Below are 27,736 nucleotides of genomic sequence, written 5' to 3' on the forward strand. Positions count from 1 at the left end.
GTCCTGTCTACCCCCCACAGGGTATAAATCAAACTTTGCATGCCTTAGGGGTGAGGTTTGGCTTTGTCTGAGACCTTGGATGCACTTCTGTTTGGACTGGAATGCCTCTTGCAATCCTTAGCATGGGATTTCTCTGTTTGGAGACATAGAAAAGTTTGTACTTTTCAAAATGTTTTAAACCCCTAAGTGTCAGAACTAGCCTAGGCTATTAGGGAAATGCTAGGGGGAACCAGGATTAGGTTGTCTGTCCTGATATTGCTAGCTCGGTTAAGCTTAACATTTCTAGGGATATGGGAAACAGCTATTGGCTTGTGGCTACCTGATCTTCCATATTCCCTTGACCCATTTGAAGTGTACGCTCTTTGACATCCTATATATGAGTCTCCCCTGGCCAGTGAAGCAAATTTGAAGACTTTGCAAATTCTCCCCATATGGAAGTAAAATTAAACCCTCTTTATATAAGACCCCCACTCTCCCATGCAATCTTGTCACACTTATTACTGGACTTTATTCACTTGTGTTTCTCTCCCTTCCAGGCTGAGTTTCTTGAGGGGAACTACATCTTATTCATATGTGTTTATAGGGATGGAGCTCCTGTTAGTTAAAGGAGACTATTCTGCACCTGCACTTACCTGGTGCAGTTAACACATTGTTTCCATTGTACTAGAAAACATATCCTTTCACATAACAGCTAGGTTTTTGGAGTAAGACAAAAATGAATTTGTAACAGTTCCTGATCTGCCTAATTTGACACCTAATTACACGCATTTAGCATTCTCTCTGAACTGGGCAATGAGGTGACACTTTCTGAGAAAACAAAAATGGGAACTATCTTATTAGGTCAGTTTTTTCAGAGAGATGCATGAGATAAAGAAACACCGGCTATAAAAAGCAAAATTGGGGCACCTTGGCACAAATGGGAGTGAATGGCTTTGGTGATGTAACAGGATCCTCTGGCGCACTCTCACTGCTGAAAAGGGTGTGTAGGAACTCAGGTATGACCCGGCTGATGTGATTTTCTGTCAGGACCTTGCAAGATGGAAAGATCGTCGGAAAAGTTACACTTCAGATCTACAGAAGAAAAAAGAAGAGAGGGAAGAAATTGAAAAGCAAGCACTTGAGAAGTCTGAGAGAAGCTCCAAGACGTTTAAGGAAATGCTGCAGGACAGGTAACAGGGCCGAATAGACAGGTCATGGTTGGAGATGCTGGTGTTAGAAATGGAGGTTTTGTGTAAGTGTGGTGTGGTATGTGTTTAACCATTTTAAACTTAATCATGTATGGAATGAAACATCTAGGATTTTGCTCTGTAGTTAAAAAAATGCTAAAAAAATGATTTGAATTAGCAAAAGGAATGAGTACTCAATATAGGTGGACAGTATTTCTTTTTTTCACATTGCACATTCACACACAAAGTGAAGCTATTGGCTGTATTTGGTGCAGAAAATATACTACTTTTTGCCCTTTTAAAGTGAACTTAGGAATGGAATGGGCAAATAAAATCAGCTCTCACTTTTAACTGAATTGTATAAAATACAACAAAGTTCTTTTTTTCTGTTTTAGTGATAGAATATAAATTTTATCTTAAAGGAAGTCTTATATAAGCATTAATGTATGGGTTTATTTATTCTTTGCATTGCAACATAGCAGGGTAAAGGTCAAATTTAAGCTCTCCTGTAAAGCAGTTACTGTGTGAAATCTTAGGATATTTATAGGCTCTGGAGAAGGCAAATATGCTTTAAGAATAATGTCAAAGAGGAAATATGCTGCCAGGTGAAATTAAACAAAGCTCCTTTGTGTCTGAACAGCCAACGATTAACAATTTCCTTTCCTTAAATGCAACACAATTAGCCTTACTAAATGTTAGATGAGCGTGTTTCATCAATGCTTTAAAAATGAATAGTTACTTTTAGTCTGTTATTGTTATCCATGGAATTTCTATCAAGCTGCATGAAACAATGACTGGATCTTCATTAAAGCTTGTGCTTTGTCCTCTTTTACTAATGTGTTATAAATTTTATATAGCAAATAGTTCACAATGCTGTCAAGGAATTCACAGATTTGGAGGGTTCAAATTGATTGTCAGTCATTTATTTATATATAATGTTTCAAATTTGTAAACCTATAGCTTTTGGATAAAATTTTATGAATAGCCCCTTGTTAAAATTTCCTTGTTAAACTATGATCTCCCCCAAAAGTAATATCTTTATGAAAAAGTAATAGCCTGTTTAATAATAAAAAAATGAACTTCTTATAACCTTTGTTAGTTGGGGCATTAAAAAATTATACATCACCACACTCTGATAGTGTTATGTTGATTATTTTGTTAAGTGTCAGTGGTGTTTTTAGTCCTAGATGTCTTAAATTTTAATTACAGCCCCTCCACTACTGGTGTCAAATGCCTAACCTTGTTGTGATGGTGTGTTTCTCTCTGTGAAGGGAATCTCGAAATCAAAAGTCTACAATTACATCTAGGAGGATGTATTCCTCCGACGATGTTTTGAGTGATGAAGAGCTACCTGCTACGCTGACTCAGTCCGAAGCCAGTTACCAGAGCGAGAGAGTGGAAGAGGAGGGAACAACACATCCTCCTGAGACTCCTAAAGAAGAGCCTATAACTTTTATGGAAAGACAGGACAGTGTAGCATCTGAAGTTCAGTTTCCTTCTACAAGCTCTGCAGAACACCCAGCCTCTTTGTCTTCTCAGCGTTCCCTGAGTATGCAAATAGAGTCAACTCGAGTTTCATCTTCTCTCCCTAGAAGTTACCAGAAAACTGATACAGCCAGGTTAACATCTGTGGTCACACCGAGACCTTTTGGCACACAGTCAAGGGGAATCTCATCACTCCCTAGATCCTTCACGGTAAAAATGTCTCTTAGTGTATTTAGTCTATTCTGAAGAGCAAAAAGTTGGGGAACTTTAAATTCAGTGAAAGTAGAGAGGATACATTTTAAATAATCAAATAAGAGAAATGCTAAAGCAGTGCATTTATTCTTTTCAACTACTATTTTTTTTCAAATACATTTTCTTGTGCTGAGGTTGTAGCACAATAGTAGAATACTTGCCTAGTGTACATGGTACTCTGTGTTCAACCCATCACACTGCAAAAAAAAAGTCAGATACTGCTTTTGTAAAGTATGAGGTTGAACAATATGAAATTGCCAGTAGCTACCTCTTTTCAACCTATAAATCAGCAATTTTCTGGAGTTTAACCTAAGTATTTTAGGAGTTTATATACAGATTGCTATTTTATCCTAATTTCTCACATTAGAACTTGATATGTTTGAATAAAATTATTAAAATAGTTTATTCCAAGATACATATTTCTGTTAGGATTTTGAAGGATAAACAATATTGCGGCATTTTTTCTCATAATGAATTATCACACATCCAGCATGTTTATCTGAATTATGTGAAAGGAAGCAATGCAGTCTTAACATTAATATGCAAAGTCCTATTAGTTCTGCCAATGTACAGTCTTAAATTAGAGAAGAGAAAAAAAAATAACTTAAAACAATTGGAGTATTTGAGGTGAGGTGAACCTGCCAGGAAACCTGTGATCATTATATTAAGGAAAGTATAGGCATATTGACAACATAAAAATTAAATTGAGGGCTGGGATTGTGGCTCATTGGTAGGGTGCTTGCCTAGCATGTTGAAGCACTGGGTTTGATTCTCAGCACTGCATATAAATAAACAAAATAAATCCATTAACAACTAAAAAAAATAAATTGATATGATGGACGTCATTATCATGGTTAAGATGATTGATGGAGTCAAGAAAACTATTATAGATGAAGGGTCAGTATCTCTAAAGTATAAAATTTTTTCATACTTTGGTAAGGGGAAGATAAATAATAGAAAAATTGATATAGAAAACATGGCAAATATAAGGGCAAGGAAATTTAAATGGCTGATAACATAAAGCACATAGAAGCATATTTGGTCTCATTGGAGCAAGAGTGAGACGTATAAACTTCCACCCATCAGACTGACAAAGATTTAGAAGGCTGAAAATGTCTAGTGCTGGTTAAGATGCAGAGAAATAGGCATTCTAACAGGTTTTGAGTACATTCCTAAATTTTAGAAATTATATATATGTTCATATAAAATATATGATATATGCATATATATATATGATATATATGTAGATGCAAATTTTGTTCATTATAATTAATCTAGCAAAATTGTGTGGGGGAGTTCCCACTATAAAGACCTATGGGATTTTGTTGTGATATTTTTTAGAAGTGACAAAAAACCTTGAACAATTTTAAAGTTTTGAATTATTGCCATCTACACTATGAGATTTTCAACAATTTAAAGAATTAATTTAGGGTTCTAGGGGTACCAGTTTAGAGTTTTCTCTGTTGGCCTTGAGTAATGTAAATAAGCAGAGCAAGTTTCAGAAATTTGTATGAAATCCTATATTATAACAATAATTCTTCTTTATAAAAGTATGTATCTGTTGGTGTGAAAGAATGCCAAGCTTTTAGCAATGCTTTGCTGTGTGAGGTATATTTTACTTTTGTAGGTTTAACATGTAAATGTTTTTTAAGCAGAAAATAAAGCTAACAGAATATCAAGTTTAAAACAGTGTTTCCTATTTAGATGGATGATGGCTGGAAGTATAATGGAGATGTGGAAGGTAGTAAGAGAATCCAAAATATTTCATTCAACACACCTGCCCAGAAGCCTGACAATAGCCAGTTAGTCTCAAGCTCATCCAGCAAGAGCGAGGCAGCTGCAGGAGAAGGTGTGGTGAGGTTGCCCTCTCCTACACCGACCTTCTCATCTTTCTCCCAAGACCATACTGCCACTTCTAAAGCTACATTGTCTTCAATGTCCGGCCCAAACTCAGTGTCTGAGTCGGGAGAAGGAAGAAATTCACCACAAAGAGAGGTCTCCAGGTCCCAGGTGAGTTTGGGAAGGCTGTTATCATTGCAGCTCAGGCACCTAAGGATTTATTTCTGGAAGCCATATTACTGACTGTTGAGTCTAGCTGGTAACATACAAAATGATATTATGTTTATTTGTGACTCTTCCAACTAACCCTTGTGATGATCTTTTTGTGTGAAAACCTAATGGACCAATCTCCTTGGGGTTTGTCTGGTATTTTCTCTCAAGTTCACATTTCAGCAAGAATCACTTGGAAGGTTTTAGATACAGATATGATATACATGTGGGTAAGCTTAGCCTCTTCCCAGGGAAGCTAACTGGCCAGAAGGAGAAATCTGTGCGCATGATATATGCTAGCCTCTAGGAACATAGCAGTTTTTTCCTCTTTTATCTTAACCTCCTACTGACTTTTAATATTAATTTCTACTTTAGAATGTGCAGAAGTTTGGGTTGTGCATTATCTCTTAATGGAATATTGAGGCTTAGTTACAGTATAATGATTGTGATCCTTAACATTCGGAGTCCAAACAAAATATGCCATCAGATGAAAATTTGTTGTTTTTCCTATTTAAAATCCTGATGGAGGGGCTGAGGGTATGGCTCAGTGGCAGAGCACTTGTCTAGCATGTGTGAGTCACTGGGTTTGATTCTCAACATTGCATATAAATAAGTAAAATAAAGGTCCATTGACAATTAAAAAATGTTAAAAAACCCTTATGGTTAACTTTTAAGAGAATTATGTAATAAATGCTCTTTTTAGTGAAACGTACTAAAAGTATTTGCAATCAAATAGAAAGCTTTTCTCTTTTAGAAAAAAAATCTCATTAAGCAACTTGTTAGTTGTAAGAACCCTTTAGCATGGAGGAACTTTGTGGTTCTTTGGCTTGGTCTGGAACTCTCTTATCTAGCTGAATGAAAGACCAAGTGTATGACTTGGGGTAAGTAAGTATTGTTAGATTTTTATTTGTATAGAAAAGCTTTAAAAACTTAAAATAAATTTTCCTTTTTAAATTTTCTGATTATAAGGTACTATATGCCTAAGAAAAATTGGAAGTGTATGAAGAATAAAGAATAAAAATCTCTCAGGGGCTGGGTAGAGCGCTTGCCTTGCTCATGCAAGACCTTGGGTTCGATCCTCAGTACCACATACAAAAATAAATAAGTGAAATAAAGGTATTGTGTCCAACTACAACTAAAAAATAAATGTTTAAAAAAAAAATCTCTCTCGGGGCTGGAATTATGGCTCAGCTGTAGAGCGCTTGCCTAGGATGGGCGGGACCCGGGTTCGATTCTCAGCACCACATAAAAATAAAGGCATTATGTTGTGTCCATCTACAAAAAAGATTCATATTCTCTCTCTCTCTCTCTCTTTCTTTAAAAAAAAATCTCATAATTCCGTCATTAAGAAATAATCACTGTTAACATTTAGGGTTTTTTTCTTTCAATTTTTCCCATGCATATTTACAAACATAAGCCTAAAAGCAATTTCTTCAGCTTGCAAAATTATTAATTGTAAATTATTTTCTTATATTTTTAAGTAGTTGGAAATATGTAATTAGCATTATAGGTTTCAAATGGAAAAGAACAATGGCCTGTATTATAGTTGGGACATAAGGTACCAGTGGATGAATAATAAAAACAGAGGCAAGGTATCTTTTGTTTTATGGACTTGTATGTTTGCCTCCACCTATCAAACAACAATTGAATAGAACAGCCTGATTGATGTGTTGCTTGCAAGGTGATGGGACCTCCCTCAGGGTGGCAGCTGACAAGCCTCATCCAGGGATGAAAGAAAAGAAGCTACATGTGGTGTGTGGGTGTGTTCCAAGCTATTGCAGCTCAGAGGAGGCCAAATCCATGTGACATTGTTTCAGATTTCATTAATAATGGATTTGTGCTCTTTTGCCACCAAACTCGAAATAGTATTCCATCAGGAAAAATTAGGCTATGTTTAACTTTGGAACTCTTGGAAATCTTGAACATTGGTATATTTCATCTGGTGATGTACCCATGTATGATGCTTTGGGTATTCATTTTTGTCCTAATGTAAAAGTAGCCTATGGAGTTTACTAACTTAGAGGATATGGAAGCCTGATGAGGAATATGTAAAGGGCCTTGCACAACATTCTTCCAAACTTTCCTTCAAACTCCAGAACCTCTAGGTGTTCAGAGAACAGCAGAATCAAAAATAATATGTGACTGAATATATAGATATTTTGGTAGATGGGTGAAAGGGTGTTCTTCTGATCTTCTTTCTCTTTCCCATCTTGCACTTTGCTGGTAGTGTGCTTGCATGTCTTTCTCTACAGTCGGGATCAGTGTATCTCCTGTCTATCCCAGCTGCCACTACCCTAATTCAGGTTTGTTTTCTGCAAATGCATATGCTTTGGAAGTAGTCAGATGGTTGTACATTTCATATAAGACTGTTGATCAGATTCATTTGTCCTGATGTCAGGCTAGACTTAGTTATTTCTGTGCTCCAGAGAAACTGTATGATGTCAGCACCATCATTGTTACCCCAATTTTATAGTTGTGAAATTTGATGCATGCAATGGTTGTGTTACTTGTCCAAGGCCATACATGATACCAAATGGTAGAGTTAGGATTTGAACCCAGGGAGTCTGATCCAAGATTGGTGACATCATGCTATGTCATAGGGAAGTGGGGGTGATTGAGTTACACAAGGAGAGATGACATTTTTCTTGGGCACATCATATACTTTCTTGACACATTTTATTTGTTTTTATTATTACCCCATGTGAAAATGTTGGCCTCACCTATCCCTGCTGTTTTATGTCCTTTTGTTCCTTCAGAGCCTAGGAGGACTGCTTCCTTCATGAATCAAGATGTCACATCTCCCTAGCTGGAAATTGAACTGTGCAGTCCTGAAAGTTTGATTTGTTAGATTCTTCCTTGCTCCATATATTTAGGTATTCCCTTTTCAGGGATAATTCTCTGTGCCTTCCATATAGCCTTTGTGTATCATTGGCAATTAATATTAATTTGAACTGCATTCAAGGCCTTGATTACTGCTGAAGTATGAACTTGATCCAGATAGTAATTTAGTGTACTTATTGATTATTTAGTGTGGGAATTTAAAGATTAAGGAGTGTCTAAGGAATGTAAGCTTTGTGATGTTATAGAAAATTATTTTAAGAAAGCAGACTCTGCAGGTGAGACTTGTTAGGTACCCATCACAGAATTATTGTTATAAGGTGGTTTATGCCATAATGTGGCCTCATTTACAGTTTGCCCACAGGAATTCCCTTTCCCTCTCCATTGCTGAGATGGGGTTTTTGTTTTTTCCCCTCTGTCCCCCACCCTTTCTGCCCCCTGCCCCATCTCCCTTGCCAATCTGGACTGCCAGGGCCTTTCTGGGGATGACCCAAGGAAAGAGAAGGCTTTCATAATTTTTCCCTAAAACTGCTTACAGGTTTCCTTTTTCTTTTCTGTCCTTTCAGAATTCTCTTATCTTATATCCAACAAAAAACCACTGCCCTTCTAAAACCTCTGCTCCAGACATTTTAAAAACAGTACCTTAAAGTAGGATGGTGGGTATGGAAGGAAGCAAGCTTTATACACATCTCTTTCCTGATCTCAAGCCTGTAAGTGCCTGTTTTAAGTAGCCAGAGCTTTTCTTATCAATGGCTTTGTACCCAGCATTTTACTTGTCTTGTCATTTCATGAGACCCTGTTCCGTAGGGTAGAAAGTAAGTCTGTCTTTCTCCCTATTAGCACTGTGCTACAACTGTAAATGGTTGTTGAATGCTGCATGAGTCAGCTGGGCTTTAGAGCTAAGTGTGTGAGAGTTAAATAGGATTTTCTTTAGTTGGGTTTTCTTTTAGTTTGAAAACTGTTTAGCCAGTGCATATGTCATATTTAATGTTGTTTCTGTGGAAAAAGAAAATAATTACTAGGCATCAACTATGTGCCTTGGTACCTTTTAAATATTTTATTTAATCCCTTTAATAACCTTCAAAGTAGGTGGTGTTATCCTAGTTTTGCTAGTGAAGTACTTGAGATTTGAGTTATGTGACTTGCCCGAGGCTGGTAAAATGCTTAGGCCACATATATAATTTCTCTGATCCTATATTTTTTATTAAAAAATTTTTGTTTATTTATATATGACATCAGAATGCATTATAATTCTTATTAACATATCAAACCCAATTTTTCATATCTCTGATTGTATACAAAGTATATTCACACCAATTTGTGTCTTCATACATGTACTTTGGATAATGATATTCGTCACATTCCATCATTGCTAACCCTATGTCCCCTCCCTTCCTCTCCCACCCCTCTGTCCTCCCATGCTCCCCCTCCCTATCCACTATGAATCAGCCTCCTTATATCAAAGAAAACATTCAGCATTTGGTTTTTTGGGATTGGCTAACTTCACTTAGAATTATCTTCTCCAACTCCATCCATTTACTTGCAATGCCATGATTTTATTCTCTTTTATTGCTGAGTAATATTCCATTGTATATATGTATGCCACATTTTTTTTATCCACTCATCTATTGAAGGGCATCTAGGTTGGTTTCACAGTTTAGTTATTGTGAATTGTGCTGCTATAAACATTGATGTGGCTGTGTTACTATAATATGCTGTTTTTAAGTCCTTTGGGTATAGACTGAGGAGAGGGATAGCTGGGTCAAATGGTGGTTCCATTCCCAGTTTTCCAAGGAATCTCCATACTGCTTTCCATATTGTCTGCACCAATTTGCAGTCCCACCAGCAATGTATGAGTGTACCTTCCCCCCCCCCACATCCTCGCCAACACTTATTGTTGTTTGTCTTCATAATAGCTGCCATTCTGACTGGAGTGAGGTGAAATCTTAGAGTAGTTTTGATTTGCATTTCTCTAATTGCTAGTGATGATGAAAATTTTTTCATATATTTGTTGATTGATTGTATATTATCTTCTGAGAAGTGTCTGTTCATATCCTTGGCCCATTTATTGATCAGGTTATTTGTTTTTTTGAATGCTTAGCTTTTTGAGTTCTTTATACACCCTAGAGATTAGTGCTCTGTCTGATGTGTGAGGGGTAAAGATTTGCTCCCAAGATGTAGGCTCTCTGTTCATCTTACAGATTGTTTCTTTTGCTGAGAAGAAACTTTTTAGTTTTGAGTTCATCCCATTTATTGATTATTGATTTTAATTCTTACTTCAAAGAAGTCCTATTAAGGAAGTTGGGTCCTAGTCCCACATGATGGAGATCAGGGCCTACTTTTTCTTCTATTAGACGCAGGGTCTCTGGCTTTATTCCTAGGTCTTTGATCCATTTGAGTTAAGTTTTGTGTATGGTGAGAGATAGGCGTTTAGTCTCATTTTGTTGCATATGGATTTCCAGTTTTCCCAGCACCATTTGTTGAGGAGGCTATCTTTTCTCCAGTGGATGCTTTTGGTACCTTTGTCTAGTACAAGATAATTTTACTTTTGTGGGATAGTCTTTGTGTCTTCTATTCTGTACCATTGGTCTACCAGTCTGCTTTGGTGCCAATACCATGCTGCTTTTGTTACTGTTGCTCTATAGTATAGTGTAAGGTCTGGAATAGTGATGCCACCTGCTTCACTCTTTTTGCTAAGGATTGCTTTGGCTATTATGAGTCTCTTATTTTTCCAGATGAATTTTATGACTGCTTTTTCTATTTCTATTAGGAATGTCATTGGGATTTTGATTGGAATTGCATTAAATCTGTATAGTGCTTTTGGTAGTATGGTCATTTTGACAATATTAATTCTGCCTATTCAATAGCAAGGTAGATTTTTCCATCTTCTGTGGTCTTCTTTGATTTCTTTTTTTTAGGGTTCTGTAATTTTTATTATATAGATCTTTCACCTCTTTTGTTGAGATGATTCTCAAGTATTTTATTTATTTATTTTGAGGCTAATGTAAATGGGGTAGTTTTCCTCATTTACCTGTCAGAGGATTTGTCACTGATATACAGAAATGCCTTTGATTTATGGGTGTTAATTTTATATTCTACTACTTTGTTGGTCCTAAAATTTTTAATTAAATATATTTTTAATTGTAGATGGACACAATGCCTGTCTTCCTACCTTTCTTCCTTCCTTTTAATGTGGTGCTGAGGATCGAACCCAGTACCTCACATGTGCTAATAAGCAAGTACTCTACCACTGAGTCACAATACCAGCCCTCTGATCCTAAATTTAAATGTGTGTGTGTGTGTGTGTGTGTATATGAAATACTTATGAAAAATATAAAATGAGAACTGCCTTATATATTGTTAAAACACCAAATGTTGACTTATTTTTACTTTGGATATTTTTTAGAATTTTAGAACTGGTAGGAATTGAGATATCTTCTGGTCCATAAAGATAAAATCATTTTGAGGAAAGGTGGTATATTTTTGCTGAAAATTAAACCATAACTGAGTCTATATCTAAAATGCAGGATTTAAAGTCTATCAAATAGGCAATAGGAGCTACCAGCAGTTTTGAAATTGGGTTTGATATAATAATCAAATGTTCTGTGACTGATGTTCTGGCCGCTGTGGGGAAGGTAGAGGAGATGTGCAGGGGGCTGGAGAGATAGTTAGGAGGTGACCACAGGAGATGGGGAACCAATCTGAACTAAGACGACAGCTGGAGGGAGGGTGGGAAGGATGGAGCAATTCAGGTGGATTTATGGGTTGTGAACTTGATATTACTTTATTAAAAATCATGTGTGTGGGGCTGGGGTTGTGGCTTAGTGGTAGTGCACTTGTCCAGTATGCGAGTGGCCCCTGGGTTTAATTCCCAGCACCACATATAAATAAATAAAATAAAGGGCCATCAACAACTAAAAAAAAAAAAAAGTTCAAAAAAAAATCTGTGTGTGTGTGTGTGTGTGTGTGTGTGTGTGTATGTTGGAAAGTGTGTGGTTTGTTGTGTGAAGTTTGGGGAAGCCAGAAGAACAGGGCCTAGGAAGAATCCAGTGTTTTTAACTCAGGCAACTGGTAGTTAGTGATGCAGTTACCCAAGATTTGAAAAACAAGAAGTGGAAGAGCCGGTTTGAGGAGGAAGATAATGAATTTTAATTTTAGAACTGTTGGACTTAAACCATGGTTGGATTCATGGCAGTTAATGCTTTTTCTCAAACATGTAGTGAAAATGGTTAGAGGGCAACTGGGGAACAACAGCAAAATGAAAGTAGGAGAGAAAGAAGAGGAGCAGCCTGTGGGGAACAGAAAAGTGGCCACAGAGTTGTGGTGGGGGAACAAGAGAAACTGGGGTAGTGGGCGACTTAGAAGTCTCTTTCCCAAAAGTAGTTATCCTTGGCAGTGCCTGGTGTGAAGCCTGAGGTGGCATGGAATGAAGACTGAAGAGGGCTTTGGCTGCAGGATAAGCTTGGAAGGCATTATGTAAATCGGTAGGGGTGGAAACACCACTTGCCTCTTTGGAAGGAGAATGGTGTGGATGATGGAGGAAAAGATTTAGATATCTCTTTGGTGAGAGAAATTATCCCTGGGTCATAATTTGATGGTTGTTTACCTCAGCTTTCTGTCATTGTGACAAATAACCTGAGATACCTGAAAAGGAGGAAAGGTTTATTTTGGCTCATGTTTTCAGTGGTTTAGTCTATGGTCCTTGGCCATGTCACTTTGGGTCTGTGGTAAGACAGACTATCATGTTTGGTAGGGGTGTATGGTGGACCCAAGTTGCTTACTTTGTAGCAGTGTGAAAGCCAAGAAAGAGAGAGGAGGGACTGGGTCCCTATAGTCCCTCAAGGTGATGCTCCCAATAACCTGGCTTCCTGTAGCTAGCCCCACCTCCTAAAAGCTCTGCAACCTCCCAATAACACCACAGGCTAATGTCCAAATATTTAACTCATGAGCCTTTGGGGGAACATTCCAGTTCCAAACTGTAGCCATGTTGTATCCCACTAAATCCCTGAAAGACACTAAAGAACCACGTGGACACCAATCCAAAGATTGTGTTTCCTCTGTCGTTCCTGACTTTACAATCCAAATCTATTTTTAGTGTTCATTTTCTCAAATAAATAGGCTTCCTTTAAGTCAACAAATTTGTCTAATTGAAAAAGTCAGAATAGTTTTGTACTTGATAAAACATAAGATTGACTCTGTTCTTTATTAATTCCCTTCTGTGGTGACATGAGAATCTTAATTCAGCAGATCTAGGAAAAATAAATCTTACTCTTATGCTGCAGATCATTTTGTTTTTCTTTAAAAATTTAGAATCTTCTGCTTCATCAGGCTAATGGTGGCCTAATCTTAGCTTTCAGTATATATGTGTGTTTAAACTGTACTTAATTTGAGGGAATTTGATTTTATTTTAGATGCTGCAATGTTGGAAGAGAACATCTCAGCATCTCTTTTCTGGCACGGAGAGCTAAAACCACTTGATCAAGAATCTTGGTTTCCCCAGTAATTTATAATCTTGTTCCATCCATTGAAAAGATAATTCCCCCATTATCAACTTGTGACACTCGGCTCCTTTGTAAGATGCTTACCTGCCATATATTTTGTAGAGAAAAATAAGGAAGTAGAAATCCTACCTGAAATCATTGTTTAGTGGCTGGGGTTGTGGCTCAGCAGTAGAGCACTCACCTAGTGCATGTGGGGCCCTGGGTTCAATCCTCAGCACCACATATAAAAAATAAATAAATAAATAGAATGAAGGTATTGTGTCCATCTACAACTAAAAAATATTTTAAAAAAATCATTGTTGGATCATTTTATGTTTAATATAACCATAGCTATGTTCACATGCAAGGCATTTCAGAGATAATCTACTAAAAGAAGGCATGTGCAGAGGTGCCTCAGGGAGTGACACAAGGGAGAGGCTATACAAGCAGGACTCCACAAGCCGTGTCCTGAGCTGTAGTTATAATACTTTCTGTATATTGTTTTGGGGAGGAAGCAGCCTGAATAAGATTTTCATTTGAAAGTAGGGTTTTGAAAGTAAAAAAACTTGAAAATGAGTGTCATAGTGACAGAGAGAGGCTCTACCAAGCTCAGTGACATACCTGAGATCACCTGGTTATTGACAGGAGTGCACCTGTTATTGCCCACATGGCAAGGGTCCGTACAACAGTCTGCCAGACTGTAACTATAGGTAGGTGATCTCCCCTGTTAACAGTTTGAGAGAGGTGGTTTTAACATGTTCAGAGACTTATTCATTTCCATAAGAACAGCCTTTAGTGGGGTGGTTCTTCTGATCTAATGTAATTGTGAATCTCTTCCCTCCGTAGCTCAGGCTCATTCTCCTTTAGCCTATATTTGGTAGAAAAGGCTAATTTTCACTTGCTGTCTCCCAGAGTATGTAGTTGGAGACTATTTAGTAAAACTCTATCCTGTTTTTTATTCTTCATGCTGAAAAACCTCAATTAGTGTTTTGAATATCTAGCCCATCGTTTATCTCTGTTCTTATATAGCAATAAATTCTACATTTTAATTGGCTCTAAGTCAGATTTTTTTTGTGTGTAAGCATGATCACTTATTTTCATCACCACAAGTGAAGATGACCACTTTTTTCATTTAGTCACTCTAAAATTTAAGTGTATGATGCTTTTTGTTTAGAACTAACCAGTAATTTTTTCTATTCTTAGTAAAGGTTTTTTTTTGTTTTTATATTCAGATTGGTATTCATGAGACTTATTATTAATGAATGTTATGACTACATCTGGACAACCCTATTTAAACTGCCTTTTGCAAAGGGCTTTCTGTTGAAAACTTTTCTATATTATTAGCAACATGTTTTTTCTTGCTAAAAAAAAAAATCCTGTACTCATTCTTGAATTGTTAGTAATTATTTCTCGAGAAAAACAGTTGTGCCTAACTCATCTTTATTTTCCAAAGTTCTAAGTACTTTCTCTTGTACAGAATAAAGGCACAAAGTGTAGAAAAAATAAATAATTTTATAACACATTTATGTGTCCATCTGGCATAGCAAGTCATTGATTCTTTATTCAGTGCCTTCCTTGTTTTTCTTTTTTACTTCTCCTTGTTTTTTTTTTTGTTTGTTTGTTTGTTTTTGTTTTTGTCCTGGTAAGGGGTATTCAACCCAAGGATGCTTTACTGCTGAGCTATATCCCCAGCACTTTTTTATTTTGAGACAAGGTCTTGCTAAGTTGCTGAGGCAGGCCTTGAACTTTTGATCCTCTTGCCTCGGCCCCCTTGGTTGCTAGGATTACAGGCGTGCACCATATGCCTGGCCCTTGCCTTTCTTTTAATTCTTAGATTCTCTTCCAAGTTTCTCCTAGAATGTGGTCACTTGAATTTTAAACTTATTTTATGGGTGGAAAAACTTAGGCAAAAATTTTTATTACTTGCCCACTGGGCCCTAGGTTTGGATTTAACTGCCAAATTAAAGTGAAGAATGAGTAGGTTATCTTCTTGAGTCAAATAGCTTGAGGAAGAACTTTTTAAAATAAGTTTCTTATAAAATACAGAACTAAAGGACTACTCTGGTAAGCTCATTATATGAAAAATCTATGTCTTTTTTACAGAGTAAAATATGTAAATCATAAAAGGTGAAGTTTTCACAATTTACTGAGTTTACTATAAAACTGAAATCTGGTTTAGAAAATGATTTAAGAAAGTCCTGGGAAATTTAAGAATTTAGGATGTGTTTTTGTGTGGTGAACATGAAATTACAGAAGTGGAAATAAAATTCTGCCTTTTGCTGAACAGACTATTATTCTTGGACATTTATAGGCTGATGTTACTTCTGTGAAGTCATGATCTGTCGCTCAGGATGTCTCATAGTGATCCTCTTGGCATCTTAGAGAGTAGGTTCTCGTGGGTGATAGCATTGTGCATTTTGCAGCATGTGTAGCAGCTATGCTTTATCATCATGTCCTTGTGTGGCAGTTGAACAAACAAAAATGCCTTGTCAAATTTGAGATCCCTGCAAGGGGGATGGTAGTAGTCCTTGATAGGACACCACTGGTAGATGAATTATGTGTCTATAAACCACTTGAAATTATTCAGCTAAATATGGTCAATATTGGAGTTAGGTTTTGTTTTATTTATAAATATGTTATTATTTTAAACATAAATTTAGCTAGGTGTGATGGTTCATGTCTGTAATGCCAGTTAACTCTGGAGGCTCAGGCAATAGGATCAAAAGTTCAAGGCCAGCCTCAGCAACTTAGAGAGAGCCTGTCTCAAAATAAAATAGGGATGTGTGGTAAAGTGATCCTGGGTTCAATCCCTAGTGCCTAAATAACTAAATAAATAATGCAAATCACTATGCTTCATTCCTGGACAGCAAATAAGTGGTTTGTAAATTAGATTTTAGGCAAAAACCTATGATTTATCAATGACTAAGTGAATTATAGTAGTATACAAAGAAAAATATTTATTCTTGATAGATTTTTCTCTTATTTTAGCAGAAAAAGTAATAAACTTGGTGATACTTGTATAAATAAGTATTTTATTATACTTTTATGAAGGCCAAGGAAGAAAGGATGAAGCTTTCAGTTTATGATGAAATAATTCAAGTGTGCTTTGTGTGCAGCTTCCCGTCTTGCCTGGATAGACTTTCCTCTGTGTGGGTGCCAGTGACACCTGATACCAGCGTTTCATGTTTTGTTTTCAGGATCAGTTCAGTGATATGAGAATCAGCATAAACCAGATGCCTGGGAACAGCCTTGACTTTGGGTTTACAATAAAATGGGATTTTTCCAGGATCTTTGTGGCATCAGTTGAGGAAGGTAAATCATAGATTTTACTCTACTGAACTGTCTTCTCCTTTGTTATCCTATCCTGGGGGGTGGGGGTGGGTGGAAATTGCAGAAATTGGTTTGTTTGTTATAAGAGAAAAAATATATTTACTAATTCATTTTACTAATGTGAAAATTCATTAGTAAATAAAGAAGATGTACCCTCTTCCCTGAGACTGTTAGTTGGGGTTGCAGATTCATACATTGTTTATTCCCATTGCCTAATTAATTTCAGTTTTGAAGAAGACTTTTTACAGAATTTTTCAATTTTAAGCTTATTTTTTTGAAATGCTAACAAATAGAATTTAATTGCAGATTTTGATTGGAATTTTTATCAATAGCCATTGTGTTTGTTATTTAGTGGTTTTGGGGATTGAACCCAGGAATTGGCACCTGCTTGGCGGGCACTCCACTACAGACCTACTTTCCCAGCTGAATGTGGTGTTTTTTTGCACATACTAATATATCTATTGTTTATGGAGTCTCATGGAGGCAAAAGGTCTTGAGATATTTGTAAAGGGATTACCTCCTCCACCCAGGGTCATAACAAGTTAAATCCAGAAACTTTGCCAATTATTATTATAAGGCCTAAAATTAAAATGAGAGCTATTATATTTAAGAGGAAACCCTTGTTTATATACTTTAGCTACATAAAATTGCATGTCAACATTGATTTTTCTTTTGATTGCTTCAATTAGGTAGTGGTATTTTAGTTATGGTATTAATGTTATATAATATTAATTGTCCTTATTTCTTTCTTCTCCCTTCCAGAGAGTATCAGATGTGCAAACTCAAAGTATAGTACATATCACATTTAAAAATTTTTTTAAATAGTTGTACACAATACTTTTATTTTATTTTATTTTTTTATGTGGTGCTGAGGATCCAACCCAGGGCCTCGAACATGCTAGGCAAGCACTCTACCACTGAGCCACAACCCCAGCCCACATATCAAATTTTTAACCTGAAAATAATTGAGACTTTCTTTGTCCTTAGGAGGTTAATAAATTTTATTGGATAGTGAACTTATCATTTCTCCTTTCAATATCAATGAAGATGCATACTACTAGAATTAAAAAAATGCCTTTGGTGCCTTGTTTGTTGTAAATACTCACCCCAAATATTTGATAGCTTAAAAAAAATCTAGTAACTCTTCTGCATCTGAAAACAATGAGAAGTTGTTAGTTGAGATTAAGATGTTATTTTTCCTTAATTTAAAGAAGCAGTGACTAATAGACCATAAAGGATTTTAAGACAATTGATTGTTTAATTTACTTTATGTTAATTTTAGGTAGCCCAGCAGAATTTTCTCAGCTACAGGTAGATGATGAGATTATTGCTGTTAACAACATCAAGTTTACATATAAGGATACAAAAGAGTGGGAGGAAACCATGGCTCGTGCTAGAGAAACTGGAAACCTAGTGATGGATGTCAGGCGCCATGGGAAGTCTGGTGAGTGAGTTTTACTGTGTCTGGCTTTGTAAGTTGGGAAACTGGTCTTTGGCAAGTGGTTGTAACAATTTGCTTTAATAACTTTGTATTTTTTCATTTTACTTTGTTGCTTAAAAGCGTCTTGTTTTTATGTTGGAACAAATCTTGTATAATACCTCTTTCAGTATGCTGTCTGAAAACTCTTCACTAGCAAACTTACTGAATTCTACATTATATGACTAGTTTATATCCTGATCGGACTGAATGCAAACATCAATTCAATGCAAATGTCACTGCATTTGGAGTCATTTGTAAGGATGTTGAATATTAAGAAATACTGTGCTTTAACTTTCTCTGCACTAGTGAAACTTCACTGGTATAAAAGCATGATTGGTCATATTCCTATTATTGTTCTCGAAGAACTTTCAGTATACATTTTCTATCATTGTATTTCTGAGTTCCCAGTTGAGGTTGGATGTGAAAGGGCATACCTACCATCTTATTACATAAAAATATAATATTTAGTCCTGGTTTATGGAAAGATTCAGTAAATTTGCTAGTCTTTTCATGACTAACATGATTTAACCTTTGTGTTTGGGAAGGTGATTCTTCTGCACACTACTTGATTTTTCTGTCTGTCTTATATATGTGTGTTTTGTATATGTGCATTTCAGTAACTTTATTCTTTCCACTTCATCATTTATGTGTACTCATTTCTTGATCTTCATGTGCCAATCAGATTGGGGCAAAGACCAGCCTTCCCTGCCATTTATACGGCATAAAACCCTCAATCTCACCAGTATGGCTACCAAAATTATAGGTTCACCCGAAACAAAGTGGATTGATACAACTTCTGGAATTTACAATTCAGACAAGTCTTCAGATCTATCAGTAACAACTGATTTCTCCGAAAGCCTTCAGAGCCCTACTGTAAGTAAATTTTGAGAACTGGGAGTATACTACAGAGACAAAGCCATGATATAGATTATATCTGCAGAAGAAAATTTATTTTTTAAGCAATTTAAATTCCACATTTAAAACATAAGTAATTCAATAAGGTAATGTATAGTAAAGAGAATAAAATGTACTTTTGAAAGTCATATGGCCTTACCCATTAATGGGGTATTATTAGTGACTTATGTAATGGTAAAATCAAAAGATCTCATAATGTTGTTTTGCAAGTATTTCTTACCAATCTTTCATCATTACAACAATCTCTCAGATCTCATGAATGTGAAGTAGCAATTATGTAAAATTATACACTAAAACTTTTCTATATGTTCTTTAGTCTTTACTGGCAAAGGGAATGTAGTCATTGTGTGCAATATAAAACCACATCAAGAATTTTTAGTTCTTGTGTGGGTGTATTTGATAGGTAGAATTATGTGTGTGATTAAGATATAATCAGTTCCATTAATTGATTCTAAAATTATGCAGAATTTTTTTAGGTGTCAAATAATACTTTTTTTATATAGGCTTTGAAAACAATGTGTCTATTTAGAGTGTGAATTTTTCATTTAAATTAATAATTTAAATTTGTAACTAAAACTTTTACTTAATAGAGATCTTGCTACATTCTGAAGCAACAATTTAAATGTTAGAGATTCCTATATGACCATTTTACTTAGTTATTAAGTTAAGCCAAATGGATTAAAGATTATTTTGTCCACCATATTTCTTTTTTTTTTTTTTTTTGTATTCTAGGAAAACATTTGTTTCACTTGTTTATTTACATACGTATGTATACATAATAGGTAAAGTTTGAGCAAAAATGAATCAAGAATCCAACACAAAAAAATAAAATAAAAAGAATATAACTTATATTTCTTTTTAAAATGCCAATAATCATCCAAGGTACCTTGGACAGTAGCTACAAGCCAAGTTAGCCTTTTCCAATCATGGTTCTGATTGTCCACCATATTTCTTAGAATGTTAATGTCTGATTAAACTTAAGGTCATCCTTGCCTGAAGCTAGTCATTAATCTTTCCACAAATAATGGAGGATAATGAAAAAAATGTAAGTCTCTGCTACATGTAAAAAGCTTTGAGGATCAATAGCCTTAAAACCAATCTTGTTAAAAGTTACTCTCTCTGATGAGAAATGCATTATTTAAGCTCAAAGTCCAATAGAAGAGAATATTAATTAACATGTTTGTCCTTTCTAGTACACTGAATCCAAAGAAATCAATGGAATTCATGATGAAAGCAACACTATTGAATCAAAAGGTAAACATCACATTATCATTTACATCTGTAATGTAGAAAAAGTCATAGCTCCCAAGTTCTGCTATTCTAAAATTAATTTCATTGAGAGAAAAACTGATCCACTGCAAGTTGAAACTAAAAGGTTATCACACAGATCCAATTGCAAACAGGTGGAAGGGCATTTGATTCCAGCATTAAATAGTTCAGGAACTGCAAACAAAACTTTGGCAGCATGTTCTGAGTCCTGTGTGCCTAAGCCAAATAAGAACAGGTTTTCCTGAGACCAGCAGCTTTCTGGCTGTGGCATGCTGGCAAAGGAAATCTTCATTAAATAAAAAACAATGAATGAAGTTTCCTTTTTCCCTTTATTGTTGTGAAAGAGACAAACTTGGACACAGCTAATCTTAATAGAGAACTGCCAATTGTAGTAACAGTTGTTAGTGGTCACACTCATTATTTAAAAATAAAAGCACAATATCTAGGGAAATTTGGAGTTATCATTCTCTTTCTTTTTCTGCTCAGACACAAATAATTTAGCTATTGTACACCATGTGACATTCTTCAGGCATACAAAATACACAACAAAGATCTCTCTGATCAACATGACAGGGAAGGATACCCAAAGAAGATGAAGCTTCATTTACCATAAAATCAGGCTGCCAAGAATGGGATGGATTTGTATAGTGTTTGTTAACTTTGCCACTTTATTGTACACTATGTCAAATCCAACCTAAATTTATAAATTTCCTTTCCCTCATTGATTATTTCTCTTTATATTTCATTTCCAATAAATTACTATATTTTAATTTTTTAAAATTTATTTTTTAATCAAAGGAAGTTTTAAAACAAGCATTTTTAAATTTTTCTTCCTGATACCAAATCTCTAAAGCATCTTGGTCCTCTTCTGCCAGTGGCCCAGGCAGAACCAACTGATAAAGACATCTAATGCTTTAGTGACAGTAGGACTATACGCAGGCCCTGCCATTTGAAGATTTTGTTTAGAAAAATAAACAGCAACCAGTATGAAGTAATAATCACATTTACATTTTATGCCATACTCTTGTCACAGATATGTGGGAGAAGTCACTGTTTTCTAATTTTTTTGATTGAACTTCATTTTGTCTAAGTTATCAGCTATAAGATTTTGAAAACTAGAGCAAAATATTTTAGATTGAAAAAAATCATAATTTCAGCATTTGTTTTCATTTGATATTTCTGTAGCTGTTATTTATTTTGTTGTCCTCCTCCTCCCCAATCATTTTCAGTTCTTATTCATCAGTGTTATGAAAATTCTTTGGCAGAAAAAAATGTTGGATTGATTAACTTTAGCAAAATGTGTTAATTTTTATTTCCCTAAAGCTTTGTGACCTAGCACGGACTGTATGACTTTCACAGCAGTGAAAGTATGAATGTTGTCTACTAAAATTTATTAATGAAGATATTTTTTGTTCCTTTTACTAATTTAAATGTAATATAGACTACTAAAATATGTGTGTCTGTATCCCTTAAAATAATTCATGTCTTCTGTGGCTGTAGTTTTGTCATTAAAAAAAAATTGCTACAGATTTGAAAGGTGTGTCAGGTATCATTTAATTTACCAGTGGTGAGAAATTAAAATGAATGATATGGTATTTATTATTATTTTTTTTTATTTTCCAACTAGCATCTGAACCCATTTCTTTGAAAAACTTAAAAAGACGATCACAATTTTTTGAACAAGGTAAACCACAAAGCTAATAGTATGTTCCCTTTCATGGACTTGTGCTCATTCTCCATTCTTCTGATGGTCTGTGGTTCTGGGCACTGTGCCTCTTCAGTTTGGCTGTCATTATGACCCAGCAACATAACCCATTTCCATTCTTTCCCTAGGCTCATCAGGCTTTTCTTACAGTTCATGGGTCTACCTCTGTGGTAATGGGTCTTTGTGTGTCCTTTGTATAGCTATAAAGGTTTTTTCTCTTTTAACTGATTAAAAAACAAATAAAAACAAAAAACTGAGATGCTGTTAAACACACATGTCTTTCCACTGGGTGGTAACAGTAAGAAATGAGGAGTTTCATTTAAATCTTACTACTTTCTACAAATTGCATAATATTACACTACACCAACATACAATTGACCAATCTTTAAAAACTGACCCATTTTTGGTTGTGAAAATGCTCTGAATAAAGAGTAGAATTATTTGTTGCTATGGGATGGTGGCTTTGGAATGTCAATGTGACTTCAAAGTAATAAATGAATTTGAATTGCATCTGAGGACAGGTGCATTTTGGGCTTCTTGATGTTGGTGTAGTTGGGCAGGGCTGTTTCACAAATACGTGATGCATGTGACATTTCCTTCCTTTCACGTTTGTCGGTTGCTCTGTCTCATGAATGGAATTTGAGCTCTCTTTTTTTGCTATGAAGAACTTAAAAGTAATGTTCAACATTCGAGATGCAACAGCTGGAGCAGATTGTGCTGTTGCTGTCTAAAATGTTATTCTTCCTTTTAAGATTACTGAAACACAAACCTGTCTTATAACATGATACTGGACTTGTGTATATTGTGTTAATCACCTACTGTTCTTCCTTTGGTGGGTGAAGGTCACTTTTTAACCAGAAATAGCTTGCATGTCTGTTTGTGTCAGTATCCTTAGTGTTTTGGTTCATCTTTTAAATTAAACTATTGTTTTCTATGGTTATTTAAGTGAAATAATATTATACTCCTACTCAAATTGGCCAAAATAAAATAATTCCTTTTGTACCTTGATTCTAATTTTGATTTTATTTTCTTCAATAAACTATTCTAGGAAGACCATTTTTCTGTCTCAAAGCAGTTTTCTTAAAAAAATTACAGAAGGAAATACTTTGACCACTGAGGTTTCAGGAGAATTTACAAATAGCGTATACTAATATATTTTCTGAAAGTTTACATTTTTATGATCATTGTATTATGTACAGACACATACTAATGTAGGCTCCTAAGGATAAAAATAATAAGAATGTGCCCTGAAGTTCAAACATGAAACTTGACTACTTGTTTTGCAAATGATAGTAAAGTTACATGTTCTTGAATATGTTGTAGTGGCATGTTTTTTTTTTTTTATTACTTGTAGCTGTCATACTATAATTACACAGTTGCAAGTAAATAACTGAATTTGTTATATGTTATAACATTTGAGATTCTTTTTTTTTTCTGTTAGACCAAACTGTGAGATCTTTTATTTTTTTTAGTAATAAAAGAACCCTAAAATGCTTTCAGGATGTCCATTGATTTAGCTCTGGTATCTGGAGCTAGTGTGTGCCTTTGGCACCCCTGGATAATCTTCTTGTTATTGGCTTTGAATTGGAAGAATAACAAATGAAACTAAAGGGAAAAAAGGATATATTGACTTATTTTTTAAAAGTTTATGTCACTTAGTATACTGACATAGGGATAATTAGGATGTAACTTTCTGAAAGGAATTATTTTATAGAAACAAAAAGACTAATATTGTATTTTTTCCCTCCTTGCCCACATGCTGCAAAGCAGGAAGCTCTGACTCTGTGGTTCCTGATGTAAGTAGTATTCATTTGAAGTTGGGAATAAGTAAGATGAGCTGGTGGGAACAAACTCATATGCAGTAGCTTTGCTTACATTATTTTCAGTTGCATAGGGTATATCCTCCAAGTTGAGAAGAGTTACTTTGAAATATTAAGCTAGTTCTTCTCTGGTACAGTACAAAGCAGAGTGTAAGATGAATAATTGATATTTGTCAAAGTGGTTCAATAGATGACTTAATGAAACTCCATTGTTGTTCTTTGCTAACTTGTTAGCTTCCAGTTCCAACCCTCAGTGCCCCCAGTCGCTGGGCATGGGATCAAGAGGAGGAGCGAAAGCGGCAGGAGAGGTGGCAGAAGGAGCAGGACCGTCTACTTCAGGTAGTGTGGGATGGCATGAGTGAATAGGAATTAGGCTTAGCTTTTATGGCTTCTTTCTGGTCCATGTCAACCAGTATAGAAAAGCAAATTTAAAAAAATAAAACCAACAGTTTCATCTCTATTGTTTTGTAGGTAGCACATTTTGCGTTAATTAGATTTCCATTTTGAAGATTTCCAGAGTTATCCTTTAAAAATCATTTTTATTAGCTTTTATATGTACTTTCAGAGTACATGAGGGGTGCACTCAGGAAAGGTAAATAGTCTTTATGAGGACTTAGTTCTCCTCAGTGATTGACTAGGTTCGATACGGAATAATTTAGTCTTTCTTACAGCTGGAAGCTTTGAGGAATTATATCCATGGTAAAGGGTAGATATGCATCTAATTTGGTATATGCACACTTTTCTGACATCTGCATTTAGTTCCTTAAAATTCTCTGCTACTTTAGGGACTAAAATCTGGTTGGTTAAATGAAAATAAAATCATGTATTTAGAGGTTGAGGTTAAGGAGAACCAAAGTGTTAATGAAAGATTCTGCTTAAAATGTAAAGTTATTAAAAAAATGTAAAGTTATTAATATTGATCAATACACTGTGTTTTCTCACAGGAAAAATACCAACGTGAGCAAGAGAAACTGAGGGAAGAGTGGCAAAGGGCTAAGCAGGAGGCTGAGAGAGAGAATTCCAAGTACTTGGATGAGGTATCATTGAAACAGGCTACTTACTTCCTTCTCTTTACCTGGTTGGTGAAACTAGCTGAGAAGCAAGGGACTGCTCATTTCCTCTGAGTTTGGCCACACATTCACCTCTCTAGTTTTTTGAAAAAAACTGGTTTAGAGTTTGGCCTTGATGTTTCAATCTTTCTCTTAGTTTTTCTATTATATCATTAAATAATTATATTAATAGAACTTCAGTGCTTCTTCCTCTAAGTTATATCTCAGTCACTTGGGAGGCCTTCTTTAGCTATTATCCTAGCTACTCGGGAGGCTGAGGCAGAAGAATCGCAAGTTTGAAGCAACTGGGCAACTTAGCAAGACCCTCCCTGTCTTAAAATAAAATAAAATAAAATGACTGTGCAATGGTATAGTGTGTGCCTAGCATGTGTGAAGTCTTGGGTTCAATCCTTATCCACCAAGAGGAAAAAAAAAATCAATGAAATTTTGGGCAACTATAGTTAATACCTAAAAATTAGTATCTATGAATGTGAAATTATTGATATACAGATTGAGATGGATTTCTCTTTTCCACTGGTCACATAGGAACTGATGGTCCTAAACTCAAACAGCATTTCTCTGACCACACGGGAACCCGCCATTGCCACTTGGGAGGCCACCTGGAGTGAAGGGTCCAAGTCTTCTGACAGGGAAGGAACTCGAGCAGGAGAGGAGGAGAGGAGACAGCAGGAAGAGGATGTTGTTCATGAGGACCAAAGACAGAAGCTGCAGGAACAACTCATTCTTGAGAAAGAGGGGAAACTGAAGGAGCAACAAGCTCAGGAAGAAGAGGAGAAGAAACGGCGGGAGGCTGAGGCTGAGGCGCAGAAGCACTGTGCAGAAGAGCGGAAGCGCCAGGCAGAGATAGAGAGGGAAACTTCGGTCAAAATATACCAGTACAGGAGGTCTGTCCCCACCACTGAATGTTGCAGGAGTTTAAATAGGATTGGCTTCACTGTGTGCATTACACTTCAAAGCACCTTGTTGGTCTTCTGCTGCTACCATCCTTTCTCTGCACAAGTGAATGCAAGAATCCCAACAGAGCCTTTAGATCACAAATCTAATCATGTCACCATGATTCCCTGCTCAACTCTCCAGATGGTTTCCTGTCCCCTTAGAACACTGTCCAGTCCTCAGCATGGTACAGAAGTCTTATCCAAGCCATGTCTTGGTCCCTTTGTCTACCACTTAATGCCCACCACTCTTGCCCATATTTGTCTGCTGCAACCATACTGGCCTCCATGTCCAACGTACTCTGCATCTGGACTTTTATATTTTCTGTTTCCCTGCTTGAAAATGTCTTTCCTCACCTATTTGTGTGGCTTACTCATTTTATTCAAATCTCTGCTCAAATGTCACCTTCTTAGATTTTCCAGAATACCTCATTTAAAACATATGACTTTTTCCTTCTTGTCTGTGTGCCCTTATCCTGCTTTCTATTATGATGTTGTCTCTCTGTTGGCCTGCCTGCCCCAGTAAAGTGTAAGTGCAAAGAGGCCAACAAATTTGTTTTGTTTACTTCTGTAGCCTAGCCCTAGAGCAGTACTGGGGCATGGTGGGCACCCAGTACCTACTTGTGGAATGAGTGATGTATGAGTAACCAATATCTGTTGGCAGCAGAAGGAAAGTAAAGCTCAAAGTGATTGGTTGAAATACTTTATCTTTGGTTATTAACCCACAGACCATTTATATAAAGAGGCTAGAATAACATTATTTTGGAATCCTTGTCTCAAAGTTTTATATTTTGATTGTAAGTTTTTATTTTTTGGTCAATCTTTTAGGCCAGTTGATTCTTATGATATACCAAACAAAGAGGAAGAATCTTCAGGTTTTCTTCCTAGTGACAGGTAGGTAAAACATTTTTATTTGTAGTAATTGGTTTCACCTAAATGGCCCCAGTTCCGCATAGAAACTATTTTGTAAAACTACTTTGCCCTTTGTCTTTTGTGGAATACAAATAGAACTTGCTGGTTAATCTCTGTTATCAGTTAGCTTTTGATGTCTAACAACTTCCCCTAAACTTAGCGACTTATGATTTTGTGGGTCATCTTTCTGGATTGAGCTAATCAGGCAGTTTTTTAGTTGACTGGGCACCCTCATGTATCTGCTACCAGTTGGCTAGCAGCTGGGGCAATAAGAGCAACTGGGGCATGTGTCTTTCAGCATCCAGTAAGTCAGTGGGGTCTTAAGTACATGGCATTGCTCAGGAAAGAGAGGCTTAAAGAGAGAGGAAGCCTACGAGGCTTAGGTCTATGCTATTGTCTATAAAGTTGCAAGGCCAGCTCCATTTTATAGAGGGGAGGAGTCACATTTGCAAAGAGAAATGGACATGGGAAGAATTGTAGAATTGTGTCCTTTTACTTTCCTTTTTTTTTTTTTTTTTTTGGTAATAAACCGTAGCTTTAAAAAAATTATAAATAATGGCTTCAGATTACCTAAAAATAGGTTATATAAGGGCATATACAGTGAAAATTGTGATCTTTCTTTTAGTCTGTTTGGAACCAGTTGCTCAGTTTTGAGGAATGAAGATAAAATTTCAGATAACTTTTCAGATAAGTTTCTGAAAATGTGTTTTAAAACTTCCTAAAGCATTAAGTTTTAATGTTTAATATAATTTTTATTTTTTTTTTATTTTTTAATTTTTTAATGTAATTTTTAAGGTGCTTTGCAGTTATGAAATCATTAAGGACTTCTGAACAGAATTGGTCAAATAAATATCTAATGTAGGACCAATAGCTTATTATTGAAGAGATGAAATTCCTCCTTGGGGAAATTTGTTTTTATTTTTAGATATAAGGGAAACTTATAGGCAATCTGAATGACTGAAAAGGACTCAGAGTATAAAGGAAAAAGGAAAGGAATGACTAGGTAGGAATGGGCCAATAATAACTATAAAAA

General features: G+C 35.8%; 1 protein-coding gene across 11 annotated transcripts in view; it reads left to right on the top strand.

Moving 5' to 3' along the window:
• Positions 1-27,736, top strand: part of LMO7 (LIM domain 7) — a 98,735-nt gene that overhangs the window by 58,760 nt on the left and 12,239 nt on the right. For 5 of the 11 annotated variants that reach the window (XM_081307051.1, XM_081307052.1, XM_081307053.1 and 2 more), the window contains 13 exons: positions 1,027-1,169; positions 2,438-2,861; positions 4,608-4,913; positions 16,468-16,582; positions 17,883-18,044; positions 18,763-18,953; positions 20,189-20,249; positions 21,892-21,948; positions 23,740-23,765; positions 24,024-24,128; positions 24,734-24,826; positions 25,385-25,743; positions 26,620-26,685. In XM_081307051.1, the coding sequence (XP_081163177.1) occupies positions 1,027-1,169; positions 2,438-2,861; positions 4,608-4,913; positions 16,468-16,582; positions 17,883-18,044; positions 18,763-18,953; positions 20,189-20,249; positions 21,892-21,948; positions 23,740-23,765; positions 24,024-24,128; positions 24,734-24,826; positions 25,385-25,743; positions 26,620-26,685 (2,108 nt within the window). Of the gene's footprint in view, positions 1-1,026; positions 1,170-2,437; positions 2,862-4,607; positions 4,914-16,467; positions 16,583-17,882; positions 18,045-18,762; positions 18,954-20,188; positions 20,250-21,891; positions 21,949-23,736; positions 23,766-24,023; positions 24,129-24,733; positions 24,827-25,384; positions 25,744-26,619; positions 26,686-27,736 lie in introns of all 11 variants that reach the window. The other 6 variants (XM_081307047.1, XM_081307048.1, XM_081307050.1 and 3 more) reach the window with 3 other exon arrangements.

This window comes from Spermophilus citellus (assembly GCF_964194105.1).
Source record: "Spermophilus citellus genome assembly, chromosome: 1".
In the NCBI taxonomy this organism is placed as follows: Eukaryota; Metazoa; Chordata; class Mammalia; order Rodentia; family Sciuridae; genus Spermophilus; species Spermophilus citellus.